The sequence below is a fragment of the Diabrotica undecimpunctata genome, chromosome 3 (assembly GCF_040954645.1).
Source record: "Diabrotica undecimpunctata isolate CICGRU chromosome 3, icDiaUnde3, whole genome shotgun sequence".
NCBI classification, from domain to species: domain Eukaryota; kingdom Metazoa; phylum Arthropoda; class Insecta; order Coleoptera; family Chrysomelidae; genus Diabrotica; species Diabrotica undecimpunctata.
In genome coordinates this window covers 149,011,657-149,038,541 of record NC_092805.1, presented here as the reverse complement: position 1 = coordinate 149,038,541, position 26,885 = coordinate 149,011,657, and the positions used below count along the sequence as shown (strand labels likewise).

Sequence of the window (26,885 nt, the reverse complement as noted above, 5' to 3'; positions counted from 1 at the left end):
TAACTAACATGCAATGTTTGCTAAATTTACAACAAAAATAGTATACGACTGTCAGAATAACACTAAACATCAAGAATACAAAATAATATGCACACGAGTTGCAAGATAGGCTGAACAGTACTGACAAACACTAGTATCTGAGTCACGTATTGCCACGCCCGCTGTGTTGCCACTATTGCCAGACTATGTATTGTAGTTTTATAAAGTGTTATAAGATAATCAAATGAAAACAGACGCATTTAGCTGAACTGAAACAGCTGCACTCTTTACCTTTAAAAGGCATCTTGATTTTTGTCGATAGGTCACTTGATTCAAAAGATATCAAATTTTTACCGTCGAGCTGATACAAATTTTATTGAACATTGATTTCACGCGCGTAATTGACGTGCAAAATCGACGATCGCTTCAAGCGCTAGAGCTAACCACTCGGATTTTCCATTTTGTTAATTTTTTTTTTTTTTTTTTGTTTACACCTGTGTTATTATTATTAATCTATTTTTAACCGTAACCATTTTATCTACCTCACTTTTGTATATTTGCTCCAGACTGTGGCTATATCAAAGAATATAAAATCAAAAAAATCGTTTAACATAATTGATGTAACAATGCTTCCAAATTCACCTAATATTTCATATCTTTTGATGTTACAGTTGACTTTACAGATAAAAACTTTTTTACTTTTCCAATTTATTATGACAAATATTTTACGACGGAAAAAACTTGTTCAGATCTTTATCTAACAAGGAGACATCTGAAATATTTTTTCGGTACGTTTAGAAAGACTGCAAAATTGAGTTGATCCCAAATATGAAATTATATTTCGGACTAAATCGAAATAAATACTCCTACTATTTATTTCGATCCTCTATTCAAGACGACACCGTTGTCATGACTCCCGCGACTTTCGTGAATTTGACACGTTTGAAAAAACGTTGTAGAGGACCTACATTCTTCGCCGCAATAGCATTAACCAACTGTCCTTTCAAGCAGTTTGTACGGAATAATCGACTAATCCCGTAATTAGGTTTTCTTTGAATTTGTCTTGATAAGCAGACGTCGGTCCAAAATAAATAAATTAGTTACAAATTTACACAATTTAATTTGACCTATACGTCTGCATGATAATATTGGGCAGACTATATGTTTCCTTTTGTAACCTGTGCCAAAGATATGCCTATACAGATTTTATAAATATTGTTCTAAAGCTAGTTTCTTGTGGCATCTTAAAGTAATTACTATTTTAATGGAAAGAAGCCACAATTAAAGTTTAAAATAAGTTTATTGACGTTTCAATTTCCACTTCGGATATCGTTATCAAAATACAAACAATAATAAATTAAACAAATTTTTGTTTTTTGTTACTTGGTGAAAAATTCTTCTAATAGTTTAATTTTTGACAATTCAGACATATATTATAGATTTTAAAGTAGACGACTTTACGCCAGTATAGAAGCCACTATTGCTGAGTTGGGTTCCTGGGACGGCTTTATTGTAGAACAGTTTATTCGATTATATGAAATCAACTTTAACTTGAGAATATTCGTTAGAAAAAATCATAGCATGTGATTCGTCTTTAAAAAGATAACTACATGCCATGATGACAGTAAAATTTTCCTGTTAGTGATTTCAAACATGAGGAAACAACCAGCAAAAAAAACATCATAAAACTATCCCGACATAGTAAGTGTTTGGTCTTACATTTAGTTTACTTTCTATAAACATCTGATTCTGATTTTATATGCACGTTATTTATCAAAACCGTTAACAAATGAAGAGGATACAGAATGGGAAACAAAGAAATCAAAATACTCTGTTACGTAGACGACGCAATATTAATAGCCCAAGATGAAAATAGTCTGCAAAGACTGGTTCACAGATTTAACATAAGAGCAAAGGAATTTAATATGACTATCTCATCTCGGAAAACTAAAAAATAGTAGTCAGCAAAGAACCAACCAGATGTAAAATAGAAATTGATGGCATCAGTATTGAACAAGTAATGGAAATAAAATACCTGGGAATTACACTGTCTAGTTATGGAGACTTGAACAAAGAAGTGAGACATACGCCTCAGAAACAAGACCCGACACAGCCACAACGCAAAGGCTACTGGAAACGGCAGAGATGAGAGTACTGAGAAGAATTACAGGAAATACGCTGAGAGATCGAAAGAGAATTGAAGACATTAGAATAAAATGTAAGATACAGTATCTAAATGAATAGGCACAAAATAGAAAAAAAGAATGGAATAACCACATAAGCAAAATAGAGGAGAGCCGTGTCGTCAAAATAGCAAGAGATAAGTCACCAATCGGCAGAAGAACTATAGGACGACCGCGCAAAAGATGGAGTGACAACCTTTCATAGAGGTATTAATCCGCCAATGAACAAGCATAATTGCTTATAAAGAGGAAGAAAAAGAAGTTATTTAAAAAACATAAATGATGTATCCTCGATATGTTACTGATTTACTAAGAGTGATATTTTCCTTTTATTAACTTTCTCTTTTAATATGGGTCACCAGATCCTACCGAATTCTGCCGAGGAATTTGCGACACAATTGGTCTCAATTGATAATGGATAAAATTTAATATGAAAACAAAATTAAAGATCTAATAATAAACAGACCTTATACAAAGTTAACAAAGGATCCAATAAAGCCTTTGGAAAACGAATGTATACAACTTTATTCAAGTTTAAAGATTGTTTAATAAGTTATCAAAGAAGATTAATTACACCTCATTACAGTAAGACCCCTCATTTTTATGGAGTAACGAAAGTTCATAAAACGAATACACCACTTAGACCTATTTGTAGTACCATGAATTCTCCTTATCATGAACTGTTATATATATATATATATATATATATATATATATATATATATATATATATTTGTGATCTGCTTTATGATGCTTTATTATTAATTAACACTAATTTAATTAATCCAATTATTTAATTAATTAATTCACTAATTTATCTAGAGTCATACAAATCAATTACTATTAAAAATTCTCAAGGTGCCTTTTTAATTTTACTTTAATCAGTTTACTTTATATATCTCTTCTAGTGGGTTCAGTATCTCCTAGTTGCTCATAATCGGGATAGAACAGGAAACGGAACTAACATTAAAACAACATAAATATGCACACAAATTATTATTTATTTTCAATAAGCAATACGATGAATATTAATAAATAACTTTTGTGGGCAATTATCTTTCCCAACAAACTCCTATACTCTAAATTTAATTTTAATTACAAACTATCTATTGATCTGTTTTATAATAATATCTACTAAAAATAATGACCATATAAAAATATAATTTATTCACAAAAAAAATAACTCTTTGAAACTTGGAATCTTAGTTCGTATGCTTATATTTGATTTTATCTTTAGAATACCTTAAAATTTTCTTTCATTCAAATTATTTGACTGACCTTTGTTTTTTTACACCAATGATGTCTCCTCTCGATCAAACCACATTTCCTTCCTTGATTGATTATGTCCGGCTACCATCAAATCTTTCCCGTTCTCAGCATCGATCCAAACCGCATACCAGCAAACTACTCCTCCGAAAAACACAAGCCCAAGCCTCTTTTGACCGTTACTCTTTATTCACAAATTCTCCTTTCTTTCTCAATTATATCTCGTGAACTATGCAGACTCAAAAGAGGTATTAATCTTCTCGATTTTGATCTGCTCTCAGCTTCCACCTTTTTCACTAACAAACGAAAACACTGGTACTCAGATTGACTACACGAAAACACGTCTTCTCTTCTGGTCTGCCGGTAACATAATAATTCTTTCAATCTCTCCCAGACAACCTTCTCAACTCTCTCATTCCCACCATTCCTTTTTAACAAATCATAAGCATTCATCTTTCCCACTTATTTTCGATTTAGAAAATTTCCAACATGATATTTAAAACAAATAAACTACTTTCACTCAAATTACTTTTCAGAAACCATTAACAATTTTGCCTTTTTCAACAGAAATAAGTTTCCAAATTCTTGTTATCTCATATCTAAATCTAATTCTTATTTACTTTCGAAAAATGCCCACCACAAAATACAATTACAAGTTTATTCCTAAATCTATAATTATACGGGTTCCATTGTCCTTTCACTATTCACTCAGTCTTTCACGGAAAAACTCGTCAGGGTCCCGTCACGGAACAATGTTTTCTCTTATTCTAACTATTACAAATAAGTACAGGGTTGTATTTTAACTTATATGCCCGCGGTATATTAAAATAATAAAAAAACTCTTTATTCTATTTCTGATCGATAAAGTGATCCATAACAATATATATATATATATATATATATATATATATATATATATATATATATATATATATATATATATATATATATATATACCCGGTATTTTAGGCGTCACGCCCTTCCGGTAGGGATCTATGGAGGAGTATCACCGAAACGCAAGCCCTTATCTCTTGCCGTACTGCTCCACCATGGGCCGATCAGACACCAGCATATTCTAGTCTAGTCTAAGCCGCAGATTCATCTAGAATTTTAAACTTCTGCGTCAGACTTTTTGTTTTTCTGTACACCGAGTTGGGGACCGAACCCACGTCCACTGAACCACTCGCGAATGAGAATGAGAAGCCGGCCGCCCACCCGGTTGGCTATCTGACCGACGGGAACTGTTATATACCTTTAAAAAAAATTCCCTAGGCTCGCCTAGTTGACCGATTTTAATTTTTTAAAATGCTTTTGAACCATTAAAACCCATTTTTTATATTATTTTATACAAAATTGCTCGACTATTTAAATTGCTTATTTTGGGCCCGGCATAACTTTGAAAATTATTATGCAATTAATCATGCATAATATTGCAATTTATTTGAAAACCTTGGATTGAAAAATTATTGTGCAAAAACTATTAAACTGATCCTAACGAAATTTCGCACAGTTTTCAGTCGTGTTATAAAGTTTATCTAGGCGGAATATCAATGCTGTATGTTAACGGATATTATATGTTTAATTAGTATATTTAATGTTTTATTCTTACATTAAATTCTAATCGTATAATAATATACATACGTAAATCTTTCAGCTGGACATATCTCATATACTTTGAGGTAAGTGTGGCAACTGCCCTTTATTAAGTTATTGCAATGCACTTAAAGATAGTTCAAACACTCCTGACCATGGAGCTGCGCGAAGGCGGAGTCAAATTCACGTAAAGGCAGAAAGGTTCTATTGTAAGTCACGTAAGTGCATAGTAGAATGATTTCGCATGGAAGTGGGGACTAAACCAAATTTCGTCCACTGTGCCGTGGTCAAGAGTGCTTGCACTATCTCTAAAAACCTTGAAAAAGCTATCGCTTCAGTGACATTTTCTTAATAAATTTTGCATTTACTAATGTATAAAAGTATAGGTGGGAACAACAATTATATAATTTTTAGTCAAACATGACATCAGTAAAAAGGCAAAATGTCTCTTTAAGCAAAATAATTTACTTAAAAACCTAAGTATATACAAAAAATAACCACGGTCGTTAATTAACAACAGTAAAATTTCAGATTCTACGTTGCCGATTATCGACTTAAGTTACCCACCCCTTAAAATCATACGAACAAGTTGAATTTTGATGAAAATGTCAATTTTAGGACGCTAAAAAAGGTGCAAAACAGTTTACCACTTTTACCCCCAGGCTTTTTCCTAAAACCCCCCACGTAGAGGGGGGAAAACGGAAAAGAATCGATTTAGCAAGAATCTCTACGATATAAAAAAAAAGTTTCAAATAAAAAATGTAGCTGAGATAATTTAAAACAAAAACGTTTATTAGCATTTTCTGCGTAGAATGACCCGTTCTCTTAGAAACAGTGATTGAAGCGATCGGAGATTTTGAATGTCAGTTACGCGCACGAAATCAAAGCTTATTAAAATTTCGATCAGCTCGGCGGTAAAAATTCAATATCTTTTGATCCGACTGTCCTATCGACAAAAATCAAGATGGATTTAAAAGGTAAAAAGTGCAGCTTTCATATGCAACTTTTGTATTATACCGAAAATGAACTCAGTTTTTATAGAGATGTTAAGTAAATAAACGTGGCGCGATTTTTGCCATGTTTTATTATTTTCATCAGATCAATACAATGTACGCCTTTTATTGACCGGTCACTATCAAGTTTCTATAACTAGAAGCTAATCTTCAGAAACTATAGCATGAAATTTTAGTTTTGAGTTTTGACAACAAATGTGAGGCATTTGGAATATTCTTAAAAAACGCCGAATTGAAACTTTCACATTACAAACAATCTAAAACGTTTAAAACTGCTCTTTTTTAATTAAACTAGTACGTTTTTCAAAAGTACTTAACTTTTGCTATAAATTACACTCAAAACCGTCTTCTTGGAGGCATTTCCCGTGATATGCGATTGTTTGTAATGTAAAATTTTAAATTCTGCGTTTTTAGTCATATTTCAAATGCCTTATATTGGTTGCCAAAATTAAAATCGAATTTTCATGTTATAGGTTTTGAAGACGTCTCCAACAATGAAAATTTTACTACGACCGGGAATGAAAATTATAAATTATATTGATATCACGAGAATCGTAAAAAATGGCAAAAATCGTGCAAAAGTTTATTTGTTGAAAAGCTTTATAGAAACTGACTACATTTTCGGCAAAATACAAAAATTGCTTACGACAGCTGCACACTTCGCCTTTAAAATGCATTTTTATTTTTGTTGATAGGACACTCTGATCAAAAGATATCGACTTTTACCGTCGAGGTGGTACATATTTTATTTAACATTTATTTCGCGCGGGGAACTGACATTCAAAATCGCCGGTGGCTTCAAGCGTTGTTTCTGAGAGAACGGTTCGTTCTACGCGAAAAGAGCTAATAAATATTTTTGTTTTAAATTATCTCAGCTATATTTTTTATTTAAAACATTTGTTTCTACGGCGTACAGATTATTGGTAAATCGATTTTTCGATTTTTACCCCCAAACGAGGGGGTTTTAGGGGGAAGCCCGGAAAGTAGTAAACTTTTTGCATCTTTTTAGGGGTCCCAGATAGTTGAAGATAGACAAACGTTTGCCACCATAACCGCTAACCTCCATTGATGGAGACGGCACTTGAAGAAGAAGAAGGGGTCCCAAAACTGATATTTTTCAAATCTCTGACGACTGGATTATAGACCCATTCAACAATTCAGCTTTCAGCTGAAAGATTTACGTACTGCATATAGAAGCATTTATTATTCCAGTTATCTCCACACAAAATCACCAAAAGTACGCTTTGGTGAATATGTTGATCTAAAAAATGCTGTCTAGAAATCCACTGCATATCTACAGTTAAATACAGATTTATAAAATTTTGTTATTATTATTTAAAAATGTCTATATTAAAAGTTAGATTGGCACAGCTTTTGATGAAAACTTCTCTGTACGTACTATGTGATTTGTAAGACTGTTTAAAAACTGTGATTGTTAAGCTAAATTATCATTGTATTGTCATATGACAAATTAAAACCCTTTTTAGTGAGTTAAATCTTAACCTCCTTAACCACAATTCGAATTCGACCTTTCTCAAATTGAAAAATTGTGTGTTTCAGATGTTTCTGGTAGTAACTCCTATCGGCTCGCTTTAGATTGACCACATTCTAATGTTGATAATAATGATGATCTCAGAAATTTAAAAGTATTTTTACCTACCTGATCTGAAAATAATACAAAAAGTAAAGGAAGACATGTAATATTACGATTTACTTTTCAGGTGGTGGTCACCTACGCATCCACATATGTCTTGGTAGCCTTAAGTATAGACAGATACGACGCGATAAGACATCCAATGAAATTTTCTGGAAGCTGTAAGTAGTAAATAATGTAACATAAATAATAATGCAAAAAGCCTTTAAGGTTTCAATTTTAAAAATGTATTTTTATTTTAACAGCCGTTTTTATTTTTTTTTGCAATCCCAAATACGAAATTGAAATCCGTGTTATTTGTAAGATCTATTTGGATAAAATGAAAACTTAAAATTATGTAGGATTTAGAGCAGGTAGTTCATGTACAGATAACATCTTCTGTCTTAAACAAATTATAGAAAAGAAAATTGTGACAAATAGAGAGTTACATATGACTTTTGTAGATCTTGAGAAGGCATATGACACAGTCCCGCTAAATAAACTATGGGAAGTCCTGGGCACATCAAACATACATCAAACATTGGTTAGTGCTCTCAAAGATCTATATTATGGTTCAAACTCCCAAATGAAATTCGGAAACATCTTAGCTGAAAAATTTGCAGTTACTAAGGGTCTCAGACAAGGATGTTGTATCTCTCCGACTCTATTTAAGATTTATATCTCTGCAGCTCTAAAACAATGGAAACGGAAAGTCAAAGGAATGGGTATACAATTGAACGATCAGGATTACATATATACTTTACAGTTTGCAGATGATCAGGTGGTGATCTCAAATGACAAAGATGACATGGAATACATGCTTAGAAAACTAATTGAAGAATACCAGAAATGGGGATTAAATATCAATTTAGAAAAGACAAAATACCTCTCAATTGGAGCTGAAGCAGAACAACTCGATATCGATGACAATCAAAAAATAAATCCATGCAACGAATATAAATACCTGGGCGTCGAATTGTACAAGCACGAAGAGCTATAGCATGTTTGAACGGAGTTCTATGGAGTAAAGAAATATCAAAGGAAAGAAAATGGAACATCTATGAGACAATGGTTAAAACTAGCCTACTTTATGGAGCTGAGACATGGAGAATAACCGAAAAATATAAGAAAAAGGTCGAAGCCACGGAAATGGATGCCATCAGAAGATCGATGAGAATATCAAGAGCCGACAGAATACGGAATGAAGTGATAAAACAACAAATGGGTATAGAGGGCACTATAGTTGAGGATATTGAGAGAAAACAGCTCATATGGTATGGGCATGTGAGCCGAATGGGGGACGAAAGATTGCCTAAAAAAACGATGATGTGGCAACCCCCAGAGAAGAGGAAACGAGGAAGACCACCACAGAGCTGGAACCTGGGAGTTAGGAAAGCGATTAGCACTCGAAATCTGGACGAAGACCTAACTCAAGACAGAATACAGTGGCGTTTGGGAGTCGGACAACGTCGTAAGACGTTATAAAAAAAACCGAATATATATATATATATATATATATATATATATATATATATATATATATATATATATATATATATATATATATTAAATTATGTAATAAATAATATAAAACAATAGTAAAATATTCATTTTTTTACAAAATTTATATAAATATGTTTAAAAGAACACCTTAACACTCAATAAAGTTTCTCTTCCCTTTTTAGAATTAAGTAGGGTTTGGATGTTGCCAAATATTCAGTTGCTATTTTCAGCGGCTCACTCGGTTTAATACTGCTAAGAGTGCTAAGCTCAACGACACTCTTAGCACAATAGCCCAGTAAAATAAACTTTATTCGTGACACTTATCCGTCCAGGCAAACAACAGTTGTTTTGAGTAGTATGGACCTATATAACAAAAACCTATATATTTCCTGCAGTCGATTTTTTGGACTTAATTAGTTATTAACAAATGAATGTCAAAAAAATGGTAAATTTTCGCTTTTTTCGTCTTTCAGCAAAAAGTGAAGCATTTGAAACAAATTTGAGAGTAAGAAGCTTATAACTCATATAAAAACCTTCAAAATAGCGTTTTTTTTTAAGTTTCTCTCCTTATTTGTTGCTTAGAAAGTTGCAAAAAAAGTTAAAAATTTTAGTTTTTTATAAATGTTAATAATTTTTTTTAAACAAAGTTATAACCCTCATAGTACACGGAATTTTGGATCTTATAGTGTTTAAAATATGATCATTATGTTTAAATTTCAAACTGATAGGTCAAATAGTTTAAAAGTTATTTAATTCGTTTTTCCCAAATTAAATTTTTTTGTAAGAATATAAGTCAAAAAATTATGTACCTAGTTATAGTAATTATATGAGCATAATTTTTTCAGCATTTTTAGTTGTTGACGTGACAACGTCTTAAATTAGGTTGTGGCTCGGAGTCATTTAAGAAAAAGTGTAACGCCCGCTCACGTCTGTTACAGTGAGTCATCGAACGAGAGAGAGGCCCGCCGGACCGGCGAATGCCTTGCGTCTCTCTCCCACTCAAACATGATCGGTCCGCTGCGCGCGGCACTAGAGAATTAGGCGCGTTGAATCGCTAAAGTTGAAAATCGTTGAAAGTATCGTCAGCTGTGTCTGTAGTGAAAATGTGGAGTGCTTACAGTGTCCTATTTTAGGGGGAACCACCAGTATCAGATATAATTTTAGGAAATTACCTAGGGACCTATATTCTTTTATAATATCGCTATGGATTTATCCATTTAATATTGAGCAATGATTGTAAACATTCTTTATAGTTTAAACTTCAATGAAAATTATTAACTGTGTCTAAAGACATATATGATATGAGGTATTTTACCCAAGAGTATTAAGTATAATGAATATACATAAAAACAAAATTTTGTTTTCTTAGGATTTAACATTTTGTCAGCACATTATCTCAAATTCACACTTAAATCAATATGTTTTTACTATTAGGTCTGTTGAATGTTTGTTCTTTACACAAAATTTAGTCTATACTTCATATTTATTAAAGGCGGTAAAATATACATTACAATTCAGTTGTTTATAAACCACTTTCAAAGCATAAAGAACCTTTTAAGCTTTGTTTATATTATTTTGTGTATATTAATTGAGTTAATTGGAGTAGCCCACTTTGATACAAAAATACAGTCAATTTATGGATATTTCAAGGTGACAATCTAAAAAAAGCTGATTTCCTCCCATGCATTTTATTAGAAACACTTGAAATTTAAAAAAAATTTAAAAATCGTAAGATGTAAGACCTTAATCGTGAGATCGTGAGATTTGTCTTCAATTCGTGAGTAGATTCGTCATTTACAACAACTACAACAATAAAGGTAAATAATTGTACACTAATATTTCATTATCGTAAACTATGATTGATTGATTAATTGTTAGATTGACACAAAAGTTGAGAAACTGAGTTTATAGCGGCAATTCCTTGTTCCTATTGTGCAATTTAATAATATTCATATCAATAAATATTCTACCGAGAAAAAGACGTTGTCACGTAAAATCTTCGCCCGTAAAACCGACTTTACAGGCAACCGATTTTTTAAGAAATGTCAACGTTTTACTTATATACAGGGTGTAAAAATAAAGTTGTGTTTTTTTATCTAATTTTGCAACACCCGGTGGAATGTATTAGAAACAAACGCTACATGTTATTAATATTTTAAGATCGCTTTATTCTTTCTTCACATTTTGGTAAAAAAATCATTACGATACGTTTATTATCAAAAAAGAAAAGTATGTTTAAAGCATTGCGTGATTTTTTATTTTTATTTTAAGTTTAAAGTGGGTATTTTACGAAAAACAAAAAAAAACTTCTCGTCTTAAAATAACTCAAATTATTATTAAAAAAAATTAATTTTAAGGCAAAAACACTTTTTTATAATTTGTTTACAAATTGATAAATAAATAAATAATAATAAATAAAAAATAAGTTGCAATAGAACATTTTATTAAAGAAGTATATAATAATCATTAATATTTATGTTTTACAATAAAAATTACCTCAAATATTACTAAAAAAAAAATAAAAAAAATTGGAAAAAAATATTTAAGCGAATGGGTAATTTAACATTGTATATATTTATTATAGCAATAATAAATTACTTATTTATTATCTATTATTATATTTATCCAGATTTAGCCATACGGCTCAAACTCCCTCTAAAGGGAACATTCACTCATCTCAGATACCTAAGGTATCAAAAAGATTGAGCTCTGGTGGAACTCTTTCCGTGTTATCGAGCCCTAGGTGACTCGGTATGCTGGAGTATCTCCCAAAAATTTTCGTACACATCTGGACGTCGCGAGGAGTACAGCTTTCTGCATGGTCTTAGAAATTTAAACCTAGCTGTTTTATGTTCTCTAAGAAGTTTTTCGGAATAACACTAGTAGTAGATATAATAATAGGTACTGTCTGGGTACTTTCCATTCTCCATTGTCTCCTAATTTGTATTTCTAGATCTCTTTACTTGGCGATCTTTTCGTTGTATTTAACACGCAAATTATTGGTGTTAGGTATCGCCACATCAATAAGTGTTGTTGTTGTTTGCCTAGTAAGTTTATTAACTAGTATGAGATCCGGTCTATTATGTGCCACTGGTTGGTCTGTGAGCACAGTGCGGTCCCAGTATAGCTTGTAGTTGTCATTTTCAAGCATACTGTCAGGGATGTATTGATAATAAGGAAGAAGGTCGGTTTGGAGAAGTCTCAGTTTGTCAGTTAGTTCTTGGTGTATAATCTTTCCTACCGAGTCATGGCGTTCTTTATAATCAGTACCGACAAACGCCTGACAGCTCCCGGTAAGATGTTGGATGGTTTCTTGGGCTTGGTGTCCATATCGGCATTTGTTATTTTGGACTTGAGAATCTTTAACAATATATTTCAGGTAATTTTTAGTTGGACTAACCTGATCCTGAATGGCTAGTAGGAAACTCTCAGTCTCGGGAAACATCTTTCCTGATGTCAACCAATAGTTCAACGCTGTATTGTCAACATATTCTTGGCTGATCTCATTGAGATGTCGCCCATGCAGACGTTTACTCATCCAGGTGCGCATTTTATTTTCCTTAGTCAGGTAGTTTATGCGCATTTTTTGTTCACTCAGTTTAAGCGGCGTAGTATCGTCTACTGTGCAAATTGCTCAATGTAAAGTAGATGTCTCAGCCTGCACCTGAAAATAAGTTCTTAAATTAGCAATCTGATTATCTAATTGCTCACCTATGTCCATAAGTCCTCTTCCACCTGGATATCGCGGTAATGTTGTTCTTTCTATTGCACTTCCTGGACGGTGTTTTTGTGCCTTTGTGAGAAGTGTTTTTACTTTCCTCTGAAGACTCTCTATATCCGTTTTTGACCACTTTATAATACCAACTGAGTAGCTCAGCGCGGAACAAGCGTACGTATTTAATGCATTAAACAAATTTTTACTATTAAGATATGACTGATTTAGTTGTCTGACTCTTCGTACGAATTCTGAAGTTAGTTTAATTTTCATTTGTTTATGGTCAATTTTCCGCGCTTGCTTTACTCCGAGATATTTGTACATATCATTTTCACCCATTGCCTTGATGTTTTGGCCATCTTGCATATCGAAACCCCCGAGCTGAACCTTTCCTCTGACTATATTTAGTATGCGGCACTTGTCTAGTCCAAAATGCATACTGATATTATTTGAGAAAGTTTTTACAGTTTTTAGCATCTCATCTAGGAGGTTTCGAGTGGAAGCTATTAATTTTTAATCATCCATATACAACAGATGATTAAGCTTCGCCACAACAGTATTGTTATTTTTGATGCTAAATCCTGATTCAGTGGAGTTCAGTAGCTGAGATAGTGGGTACATCACCAAACAGAACCAAAGTGGACTCAACGAGTCCCCCTGGAAAAGGCCCTGGTTAATTGGGATATCTTCAGTTTCGGTATTGGTTTCACCAGGTATTTGACGGGGAATTTTAATCTTCCACTCTGCCATTATATGCTTCAAAAAAGTCACTAGATTACCACCTACTTTATATATTTTCAATTTATCTATAAGCCATTCATGCGGCACTAAATCAAAGGCCTTCTTGTAGTCAATGAAGGCAGTAAAAAGGTTCCTTTTTTTGGTGTATGCCTGATTAGGAATGACTGAATCGATAATAAATTTTTCTTTACAACCCATGGAACCCTTACCGCATCCTATCTGTTGAGGCTCTATGATATTGTTTAGAGCACAAGTGTTGATAGATACGCCGAGCCACACAGGATGTGACCAACTTGTACAAAGTTGGAAGACAAGTAATTGGGCGGTACTTAGCTGGATCTTGGGTGTTATTTTGATCCTTTGGTATTAGGTAATTGGTTCCCTGTGTAAAAAATGATGGTGTTTAGTGCGGATTAGAGATAACATGATTGATCAATGCTGACAAACACTCATAAACATTCCAAAACTTCTTTAGCCAGAAGTTCTGAACTCCGTTGAGTCCAGGACATTTCCAGTTATGAAGTTCTTTGATAGTACTTAAGACTTCTTCGCTGGTATAGGGTTCGTAAGGAATATTATTGTAATGTTGACAGTTGTTCGTTATGTCTTCAATCCATCCAGCATTGGTGTTATGAGTAGCTAGACTTGAAAGTTGATTTTCCCAGAACTCATGAATTTCTTCTTGGCTTGGGTATGATTTATTTTCATTTTCTATAGTGGAATTAAGTTTCCTATAAAACTCCTTCCTGCATGCTCAAAAATATATTGTCGCATTTTCGGTTGTTACTTACTTTGTATCTCCTTAAGCGGCCTGAATAAACGGAATGTTATTGTTTTTAATGTGTCCAGGCATTGTTGCGGTGTGTTATTTTCTGGATCATGTTGTGAGTGTCTTAGAGTGTTCCGCAATATCTCTTCATCTCTCTTGATGATTTTTCTACTTCTTATTCCTCGGATGTATTCCGGTATTTGTCCAATGTCCCTACGCAAGGATTCAATTTTCCCCAGTAGCCGTTTTTTATTTATTATTGCCATATAGAAAAACAATTAAAAGACGTTGCAGATATTGCTAAGATATAACTAAAATTAAAAATTCAAGTATCTTTATTTGTAAACACATCAAAATAATCTAGGGAACACCTATAGTAATAGCAATAGCTTTTTATCAATGTTAGGTACAAATACAAATATAAATTTATATTTTTATTCTTATTTTGTTGTTTTGTCGATTATTGTACCAAAACTCAGGACGGTAATGCTGATAAGAATGGCTATAAAAAATTTTACAAAATTTAAATATGTCTTTTTTGTCTATAAGATAAAACGTAATTTTTCTTTATTTGTACCTAATTTTCAATGTTTATGTGAATTTTTATATATTTTTTCAATTACCAATAATGGAAAGGCATCATTTAAATCGCGAAACGCAGTGGCGTGCTATAGGGATGCTTGAAGCTGGCATAAGTAAAAGACACGTTGCTGAGGTCCTCCACGCCAACAGAAGTGTCATTAATCGTTTGTGGTTAAGGTGTCAAGAAACTGGTGATGTTGCTGAACGTCATACTGGCCATACAAGGATAACCAACCAGATTGAAAACCGTTTTATTGGGTTGCAGCCTTTTCGAAATCCAGTAGCAGGCAGATCCAGTAGCAGGCATTTGTAAGTGGTCAAACCAGTAGAAATAGACTGCATGAAGTATGTTTAAATGATCGAAGACCTGTGAGAGTGCTTGTGTTATCCAGAGCAAATCGCGCTTATCCAATGTAATTTGCACAAGAACATGCAAATTGGTTTAGACGACGTGAGTGGGCCTCTATTTTGTTTACAGATGAGTCCCGATTTGGATTTGCACCAGATACAAGACGGACAAGAATTTGGAGACGATCTGACAATGTTTAACGATTTACCACCGTGCAGGAGATTCATAGACAGCCAGGCGGCAATATAATGGTATGGAGTGGCATCAATATTGATGGAAGAACTAATCTCGTTTGTCTCGAACGATTTCTAAATGCAACAGACTACCGCCATATTATTCTCAAACTTATTATTGTACCCTTTGCAAAAACGCTGGTCCCCAATTTTAATGAATGCACGACAATGTACATCCAAAAATCTTTATTTTATATTCGGGACACTTGTTTATAACTTATTATAAAAAAATATTTGAAATCCTTCTGTAATCACGCATTTTGTTTTTGTCCCCTAGATTATTTTGATGTGTGTATTTTGAACCGTGCTTTGACAACTGATTGTAGAGATTGATCTATAAAGAAATTGTGAAATAGAAGAATTTTATCACTTAATTTTCTTTTTTTATGAAATTTTCGTTTCTGTGGATCTTACTGGTTACTTTAATAACTGATTTTTAGGGAGAAGAGCTAAATGCTTAATAATAGCAGCATGGTTGATTAGTGTCCTTTTCGCCATTCCAATATTAATATTATATGAAGAAAAACTTATTCAAGGTAATATTGATTTTAAATATATTTTTTTAACTTAAATTAATAAATATGTGCTTATTTTCAACTTAAAAAAAAAGAAAAATTATATAAGTACAGGAAGATTTAAAGGACCGGTGCTAAATTTGCATTTTTATAGTTTGTATTTGAACAGAGTTGAACAGAATCCACTATATCCATGGTCTTCTAAGATTATGCACTTACATTACCCATTGTTGTATCCCAATCCTAGATAAATCGGCTATTGAGCAGAATCCCAACAGATAGAAGGTAGAAGCCTGTAATTTTATTTTATATATCTACATTTTAACCTATGTTTTTGATGAATCTGTTGAATCTAAACTATCCTGCGAAGGTCATTTTTAAATTTGCTTATCCCCGCTTCTGATTACTCCATATTTCTGACTCGTCTCTAAATGATTTTCTAGTAATCTTGAAATCTAGTAATCTACAAATGGTAAATTTTTTTCTGTCAACCAAGATATCATATCCATTTTTTAGAATTACTGGTGGGTGCTTTATTAACTTGTACATTATGATATGACGCATTATCAGTAACAACAACAGATCCAACAGGCAAATTGGGGATTGACTGTTCTTTCATCCATTTTTCATAATTTTCTGAATTCATATTTGCATGATCTCCCCACCACCATGTACGATAACCAACCTGCTTCCTTTTGAAATGTTTTTGAACAGTCCTTTGCCACTATCATCTGTCCAGTTATTTGGCGTAGTGTGTCCTGCACGTACATAGGTTTCATCAACATATACAATTAACTTACCTTTGCTTCTGTAATATTTAATTTTGTTTAAATATTTAATGCGTAGAGCACGAATATCATTCCGTTCAATTAACAAACGTCGATTATCTTACGTTTTCTTCCATTTAAATTCCAAATCTTTCACAATTATGTAGAGAGAACTCACACTTCCAGTCCACTCGTACACCTCTTGAAGCCTTTTCTGCAAAAGCTTCAATGATACACGACAACGTTCAGTCTCATGAAAACGGTGAATGGTATTTCTAATGAACTGTTTGTCATACTCATTCAAATCTGTCACAGTTGCTTTTCTTTTAAGAACTGTTGTAGCTGAAAATTTTAGTGTATTATTTGACTCTGCGTTTGTTAACATACTCGCTTGTTGAATGATTCTTTCTACTGTACGTAAAGATACTCCTGTAGCTTTACTCACACGTTGTTTAATACTGGTTCGATTATCTTCAGGAAATAGTATTTGCATATATTTAAATACATTGTACACTATTTCTTTGGATTCTGGTGTCAATCTGTTTATTCGAACTACACTTAACCATCTCCATTCTACAAAATAGTTCTAATACGCGTGGTAGCACCTTTCTTGTTGAGACTCGACAACATAATGAGACTAAATTACAAACTCGTTTGAAATCCAGTGACTAGAAATTCTCGGAAATAATTCTTATCAGTTCTTTGTATGTCCTTAACGAGTCGTTAAGGAGTCATTAATAATGACTTTATAATTACGGTTTTAAGATTACTGATACTAAATTAGAAATTAACTTTTACCAAACTTTATAGAGTATCAATTATTCAATATGGTATTATAACAAACACAAAGTTTGGTATCTATAAAACAATCGGTGTACAATCAAACTCCGTTTATTATTTAAGTGAGTAATAATTTTGTAATTAGTGCGATTTAAAATAATTTAATTTATTTAATATTGCAACGCCACTACATGGATCTGATCATAGATATTCTATTATCTGCGCGATGAACTATTTTGTAGAAGGGCTCGCCACTCGATTTGAAATAAGCTGTAAACAACAAAAATTTGAATATAATCGGCAATTACAAAATACTAAAAGTCAGCTTACTGTGATTTTTTTACTAATTCCAATAATAAACCTAGACACTGCTGGAAAATAGTAAATTTCGAAAGATACAATACAAGATCTAGTTTGGTACAACCTGATCTATCTCCAGATGAAATAAATCAATTTTTAACTACAATTACAGAGAATATAATTACATCTCTTCCCACTATGAATATCTTTGTCCTCTTCAATTATAAAAATTATCCTTCTCTGAGCAAGTTCTTTTTTTCATCCCGTTGTGGAAGCAGAGGTATCTCAAATCATAAAGTCTCTTAGTAATTCCAGTTGTAGGGACGTTCACGAAATTAATAGCAAAATTTTAAAAGAAACACATCAAATAGTTTTAACACCTTTCACTCATCTTATTAATGTAATTCTATCAACCGGAGTATTTCCGGAAGTAATAAAATACTCAAAAATACTACTTATCTACAAAAAAGGTGATTACTCAAAAACTGACAATTACAGACCCATAAGCATTATTTCTACTTTTAGGAAAGTGATGGAAAAGGTTATCAAACAACAATTTTATTCCTATTTTGAGTTCAATAATAACTTTAGCAACTCACAATATGGATTCAGAAGTGCTCGTTCTACTACGATTGCGGTATATAATGCTGTGAGCGAGCAGTTTGAGGGGCTTTAACGCGGCAATCGCATAGCAATTTATTTTTGCGACTTGTCGAAGGCTTTTGACTGCGTTTCACTCCACAAATTAAATTACTATTCAATCAGAGGTATCCCTACTAAGCTTATTACTTCTTATCTATGTGGCAGACACCAGGCGGAAGTATCTAAAGTTCATCTATCCTATTTTCTATCTATAAAACATGGAGTCCCATGAGGTTCGGTCTTAGGACCTCTTTTGTTTATTATTTATGTCAACGATTTGCCTACATTCATATCTCCGTACAAATCCGTACAATTCGCAGATGGTACGACATACGTTATATCAGGAAAAAATATTGATGATTTAAAAATGTCTTATGAGGAAATTGCTACTAAATCTAGCACATGGTTTGCTGCAAACAAACTGAAACTTAATTCCGATGAAATACAAAATTTGGTTATATTTGCAAGTAATTCCATTGTCAGGAACAAAAACTATTGATAACTAATACTTTTTTTAAACTGCGTCCTCGCAGACTTTACACCTGGAAGTCGCCAGCAGACTCGAAAGAAACAAATGTAAGAAACCAGATCGACTTCATTGCCATACCAGAAAGATTTAGAAACTCAATCACATCAGTGAAAACCTATCTCGGGGCTGACGCTCAATCGGATCACAACCCAGTGGTGGGTAAACTGGGAATCAAACTAAAACGTATAGAAGGGAAGCCTAACAAAACCAAGATAAACATTAGGAAATTAAAGGATCCCAACATCAAACAACAAGTACAGGAATCCTTAAGAAGAAACATTGGAAAGTTGAGTGAACCCGCACAAGACGCAGTTGCTAAATGGGAAGAAATAAAAAGAGCTGTTGAAATGACAAACAGGACACTTCTGTTACAGGAGCGCGAAAAGAAGAAAGAATGGATGACGGATGAAATCCTTGATGGAAGAAAGAAGACAACACAAATGCAAAAATCAAGTGAAGTATCAGTATTAGTGTCACTATATAAAAACAAAGATAAAGGAAGCGAAGGAACGCTGGCTGAAGGAGAAATGCGATGAAATCGAAGAGTGCGACAGAAGATATGACTACCACAACATGCACAAAAAGATCAAAGAATTAACAACTAAAAAGAAAACCAATAATCCCCACCCGACACTAATAGACGCAGACTGTAACCTTATATCAGACGACTTGAAGCTCATTGACACATGGAAAGATTACGTAGAACGACTTTTTAACGATAAACGCAGAGCGACAGTGGACCAAGATGACGACAAGACTGGACCCGAAATACTAAGGTCTGAAGTGGAAAAAGCCATTTCATTACTAAAAAACGACAAAACACCAGGTCCCAACAACATACAGGGCGAGATCATAAAACTCCTATGCGAAACGGATGACCACTTCCTCGATTTTCTGACAGGCCTTTTTAACACCTTTTACGACAAAGGGGAGATTCCGGAGGAATGGCTTCGATCGACCTTTGTAGCCATACCTAAAACACCAAGTGCAAAACACTGTGATCAACACCGCTTAATAAGCTTGATAAATCACATTACCAAAGTTTTCACCAAAATCATACACAATAGAATATATAACAAATGCGAAGCAAATATATCGGAGTCACAGTTCGGATTCCGAAGCGCATTGGGAACAAGAGAGGCGATCTTCAGTCTGCTAGTTTTAATTCAAAGATGCAGAGACATGCACCAGGACGTCCACTTGTGCTTCATCGACTTCTCCAAGGCGTTTGACAAGGTCAAACATGATAAACTCATGGAAATGCTCAGGAAGATGCATAATGATGGCAAGGATCTGCGCGTAATAACCAGTCTCTATTGGAACCAAAGTGCTGAGATAAAGATGGGCAACTTACACAGTGGGAAGATAGATATTAAAAAGGGTGTACGACAGGGATGCGTCCTCTCGCCGCTCCTGTTCAATATATACTCAGAACAAATCTTCAGGGAAGCACTGGGAGAAGTTTCGGAGGGTATCAAAGTAAACGGGGAGGTAATCAATAATATTAGATATGCTGACGACACAGTTATTATCGCAAATGACTGCAACGAGCTTCAAAGACTCATGCAAAGCATACACACAGCAAGTCAAGAATATGGTTTAGAACTCAATACAACCAAAACTAAATGCATGCTCATCAGCAGAACACAACAACCTCCGATGCAATTGACATTAAACAACCGAAAAATAGAACAAGTGGAGACATACACATACCTTGGAACCACAGTCAACACAAAATGGGACCAGTCAACAGAAATAAGATCACGAATTGAAAAAGCGCGAAACGCGTTCAACAATATGAAAAAGTGGTTCACAAGCAAAATATCAATGGAACTAAAATTAAGACTGGTCAAGTGTTATGTCTTCCCGGTCTTGTTCTATGGAGCAGAGGCATGGACCACAACGGAAGCTACCCTGAAGAAACTAGAATCCTTTGAGCTGTGGATATATCGCCGTATTCTTCGGATATCCTGGACAGACCACATCACTAACGTGGAAGTAATGCAGAGAATAGGCAAAAGCAAAGAAATAATCTTCACCGTAAAGAAACGGAAGCTTGAGTACTTCGGACATGTCATGAGGCATACTAAGTACCGGCTGCTACAGTTAATAGTCTAAGGAAGAATCGACAGTAGGATCGACAGGGGACCGGGAAGAAGACGACACTCATGGATGCATAACCTGCGACAATGGTTTGGACTAACATCGACCGAACTGTTCAGAGGTGCCGTAAACAAAGTCAAAATAGCCCTGTTAATAGCCAACGTCCGAAACGGATAGGGCAAAGGAAGAAGAAGAATTCACGTAATGATCCAGATAACAAAGAGACTGTTAAACTATTGGGAATAATCATAGATAATCGACTGAACTGGTCGGCTCATATCTCACAAAAGCTATTAAGTTCGTTATTTGTTATTAGCCAACTAGCAAGAGATGTCAACTTTGAAACACTAGAAATGACATATTTTTCTTTATTCCACTCTTACTTAAACTATGGATTAATCATATGGGGCAATTTAACAAATGCACTTCAAATTTTTAGAATGCAAAGAAAGTTCTCAGAATATTAGCAAGGGTTAGTTATCTAGAATATTGCCGACCTTTCCTTATCAAATTCAAAATTATGCCGTTACCTACTCTGTTGATATTTCAAGTTCTGACTGAAATTCACAGAAAACGGGCCCATTTAATAAGGCAGTCTGATGTTTACGTTCACAATACGCGAAACTGTCACTACTTACGAACAAATCGCTGTAGATTGCGTCTTTCAGATAAAAATTGCCTTAATTATAACTATTACTATATTTCACTAAAAAGTATTAAATAGCTAAGCTGTAATAGTTTCGAAAAAGTTATAAAAAATCTTCCGAAACATTGCTTTTACTGCTTAGAAGAATATAAGACACATTGCAGAACATCCACTGAACTGCTTACCGTGACTTTGCCATAAATCATTTTCTGTTTAATATAACTGTGTTCTTGTTTGTGATATATTTAAAATACGTTTTATATATAATATATGTATTTGTTAAGTGTGTTAATTCTGACTTCAATATAGATGGACTGTAGTAATAAAAAACTGGTGATTGCACTATATTTGAAATTTTATTAACACTACTGAATATACTAATAAAACTAATATAATTCTAACGAAATATCTTTCTTAAATGTAACCAAAAAATGTAATGTTCTAAAGTCATCTGTCTTTTTTCTTGCGCGTGTGGTTGTTTTCACACTTCTTTCAATGCGCCACTGCCGTCAGTGGAGTTCAGCCACACACAGGACCGGCTTAGTTTTTTAGTGAATGAATCACAATCTTAACATACTCCCCCCTTTTGAACAGCATGTTCAAAAATTCTTATCAAAACATATCGTCATTAGGAGAAGGGAGTGGACAAATTTTCGAAACACCCCGTTTAAAAGTATTTTGCGAAGTTTTTATAGTCACTACCCGCACTACACCATCATCGCCTGGATGGACATCAACAATTCTTCCCAAAATCCATTTAATAGAAGGCAGGTTATCATGCTTTACGACGACCAGGTCACCAATATTGACATCCATTTTCCCAGATTTCCATTTGTGTCGTTTCTGCAGTTCAGATAGATAAAAACAGGACCATCTTTTCCAAAAGCTTTGATTCATTTGCTGCAATAATTGAAATCTGGACAGCCGGTTAATTGTAATACTTTCATATAGTGGGTCAGGAGGTGATGTGAGAGCATTTCCAATCAATAGGTGAGAAGGGGTAATTGGGTTTAAATCGTTGGGATCTGAGGACATAGGATACAAAGGTCTAGAGTTTAATGTTGCCTCAATTTGCGTTAATAGTGTTGAATACTCCTCAAATGTTAAAATAGATTCTCCTATTACTCTGTGGAGATAATGTTTAATGTTGTTGATATTTGACTCCCAAAGACCTCCAAAATGTGGAGTATTTGGTGGAATAAAATGCCACGAAATTTTTTGCTGTGAACAGATTGTAACAAACTCAGATTGAGAATTTTCTAAAAACTTATATAACTTTTGCAGCTCTTTATAAGCTCCAACAAAATTAGATCCATTATTGGAATATAAATGATTAGGAGTACCACGTCGAGCGGCAAACCTTCTAAATGTAGCAAGAAATGCTTCACTCGTTAACTCAGTGACCAGCTCAATGTGAACACCCTTAGTGGCAAAACATATAAATAAACAAATATATGCCTTATAAGTTTTATAAGGTCGGCCCTTTCTATCACGCAACAGTACTGGACCAGTGTAATCAATTTCAGTATTTGCAAAAGGTTTTGAAATTTGAACCCTATGTTTAGGGAGGTCAGCCATGATTGAGGCGGTTTGTCTAGGTTTATTTTTAAAACATTGTATACAATTTCGTACCACCTTCTTGGCAAGACACATGCCAGCAGTCGCCCAGAACTTCTCACGTACTGAAAACAATAAAAGTTGTGGACCTGCATGATGTAATCGTAAATGTTCGGCGTGAAATATTAATTTAGTGAATAAATGTTTACCATCTAGGAGATATGGATGCTTTTCATCAAATGACAAAGAGGAATTTTTAAGTCTACCCCCTACTCTCAGAAAACTGTTTGAATCTAAGAATGGACTTAGAGAAAGTAACCTATGTTTATAAGGCAAATTTTTTTGTTGACTAATAATAGAAATTTCATTTTTAAAACTTTCCTTTTGTGCTAATTTAGTTAAACATAACATACTGTTTTCCATCTCTAGAACGCTAAGAGGACCTTTTGTCCTTGTACGTTCCTTTAGGTTTGTAATGAAGCGTAAGCAATATGCAAAAACCCGTTTTAATCTATTAAGAGAGGAGAACCGTTGAAACAATAATAATTGTTCGGTAACAACAAGCGTGTGACAAATTTTACGGATTTCTGGAAGCTCCTTGTTATCTCCAGCTTGAAATAATCGTGGCCAGAATGGTTTTTCATATAAAAATGAGGGTCCATTCCACCATACCTTGCAATTGGATAGTTCATCTGGATACATGCCACGAGATGCTACATCAGCAGGATTTTCTTTAGTATTGGCATAGCTCCAATTCGATATATTGCTCAGAGTTTGAATTTCTGAGACTCTATTGCTTACAAAAACTTGTAGTTTATTGGCCTCTGTATTCAATCACCACAATACTATCTGAGAATCGCACCAATAAAAAACATTACATTGACATGTAAGTGCGTTTGACACTTGATTGACTAAGCGAGCTAGTGCTAAAGCACCACATAACTCTAATCTAGGAACCGTTAATACTTTTATAGGTGACACTCTGGTTTTGGAACATAGCAATCTGACATACACTGTTCCATTTTCATCAACCGTTCGAACATATAAAACTGCACTATAAGCATCTTTGCTAGCATCACTGAATGCACGCAGCTCCATGTGAACTATTTTATCACACATAATATACCTGGGAATATTTATTTTATTAAGAACAGACAATTTTGATTTAAATGTTACCCTGCGCATGTGGTTGTTTTCACACTTCTTTCAATGCGCCACTGCCGTCAGTGGAGTTCAGCCACACACAGGACCGGCTTAGTTTTTTAGTGAATGAATCACAATCTTAACAAAGTGGTTAAATAAATAAACCCTACAACTCTCTGTAACTCCTTCCTACAATAGACTAAGACAAAGAGAGTCTTGCCCCTTTAATCGCCAAAATCAGGTGACTGGATAGGGCACGTTAAAAAAAATTTCTTAAAACAGTCTTATCTGCTTCTGCTTAAAATTTGCAAAATGTTTTCCATATAATTTGCTAATATTACTTCCTATTGTTTTAGGTCAAAATCAATGTTGGCTGTCATTCTCAGCACAATGGATGTGGAAACTATATATGACGTTAGTTTCTGTCAGTTTATTCTGTATCCCTGCCATTATTATCACAACTTGTTACGCGATTATTATCGTAACGATATGGACGAAGAGCGCATCCACCTTTCACCATTTTAAGAGTAGAGCTAATGGGGAGCGATCAGGTATAACATTTTGTTCATAGGTGGTTATTTACGTTTATTATATATTGTAGATTTTTAACAAATTTAATCAAAAATGTAATAACATAAAAATCATTTATTTGTAGTATTGTATTTCAAAGGTTTTAATTCTAGAGTCAGATAACTTAAGAAGAGCGAGTTCGAGAGGACTTATTCCGAAAGCGAAAGTTAAGACTATTAAGATAACGTTCGTGATTGTATCAGGTAAATATTTTCGTATATTTTTTTTCTTTTTATATCCTGTGTACTATACTTAATCCTACTATTTGATTTATGTAAATAATCACAAAAATTTACTCGCTTAATACAAATCGTTTAAGCATTTGAATATTATACTCGATTTGGTCTTTATACAGGGTGCATGTATTTTGCTTTGTACAAAAACTTATAAAAATAATATGATCACAGTACGTCTACTATACGAGCGTGGTCTATTTGCCCATGTTAAATCCCACAAGAAATCGCTAAGGTTAATTCTACTCATGTTTTACTGGTTGTGTAGTGTGGATAGAACGGCTCGTCGGATCGTATCATATGAGAGGTCGTTGGAAAGAGAGGAGCTCAAGAAGTAAATATTCAAGGTTTGGCGGTTAGAGAGTGGATATCCAAATGGCTTATTGTGTAATGATAAAAGGTCTCAATTATATAAAACGGCTAAACGGCTTAACGTACAGCCGTTTATTCACTACAGAATAAATGTACATGGTCCATTTATATTTAATTATGAAAAATTATCTTCTGGCGGTAAGTAGATGATGTCAAGTTTTTACTGACTAAACTAAGATTCTCATATTGTTTAAGTTGTCTATTTTCGAAGATCGTTATAAATATTGATTTGGCATATCCTTTTTAAAAAATATACATTTATTCGTCTTTTTCTAATAATACTCCAACATGAGGATATTTGTCCCTATTGTTTACCATAAAAGCAGAAAGTGTTCCAAATGTTTCTAATTTTTAAAATAATTACAAAATTTCTCTTTTGTCGCAGTTATTTTCTTTCTTTTGAGTACAAGTTTGTATTCAAATCCTTCAATGTCTAGAAATAAATCATGACGAAATTCTTGATATAAAAAATTTAACTGAACGAAGAATAACAAAAGTTGTTATTTCTACATGTAAAAAAATTAGAGAATAGAATTATATTCATATAGAGTTTTATTTGTGCCTGGAAGTGAAATGGACTTATTTTCGACGTATTGTAAAATTTAAAATATGTATGAATAGAAAGTGTTTCGTTTCAATATTCAGGGCAAAACTTTTTAACAATAAGGATTCTAAAACAGCGATTAACCGTATTAAGCTTTGGCTTTCAAATCGAGGAAGTTTAGAAAGTTAATTTACGCACACTCTATTGTTGGGTGGGTATCTAAAACAAGAAACATATAAGTTTTATGGATTTCTGAGGAATTGGGAATTCTACTAGTGTGTTTGAAATACTTAAAGTTAATTGGTTGAAAATAGGGATGGTAGGAGTATTTTTATGTTTGAGAGGATTTTAAATGCCAAGAAAAAGAAAAAAGCAGTCTGTTTCTGTTCGTAAAAAGAATAACATCTAAAGAAAAAAAGATTGAATGCCAGTAAATTTTAACGGTAGAAAAAATTCAATTGTATGAATTATAAAGTAATTTTGTTTTCGAAAGTGTTTGAAAGAGTGGTAGCAGTTGCGGTTTCATGTATTCTGATTAGTAGCAGAAGGTAATATTTAAAATATTTGTAAGTACCAATAAATTATCATTATATCGGGAGAAGCTTAAGCTGGGAGAATTTGGTAT

At 33.6% G+C, this 26,885-nt stretch overlaps 1 protein-coding gene across 1 annotated transcript in view; it reads left to right on the top strand.

Moving 5' to 3' along the window:
* Positions 1-26,885, top strand: part of LOC140437533 (cardioacceleratory peptide receptor-like) — a 178,363-nt gene that overhangs the window by 137,849 nt on the left and 13,629 nt on the right. The window contains exons 4-7 of the mRNA XM_072527113.1: positions 7,756-7,849; positions 16,000-16,095; positions 24,898-25,092; positions 25,225-25,314. Of these exons, the coding sequence (XP_072383214.1) occupies positions 7,756-7,849; positions 16,000-16,095; positions 24,898-25,092; positions 25,225-25,314 (475 nt within the window). The remainder of the gene's footprint in view (positions 1-7,755; positions 7,850-15,999; positions 16,096-24,897; positions 25,093-25,224; positions 25,315-26,885) is intronic.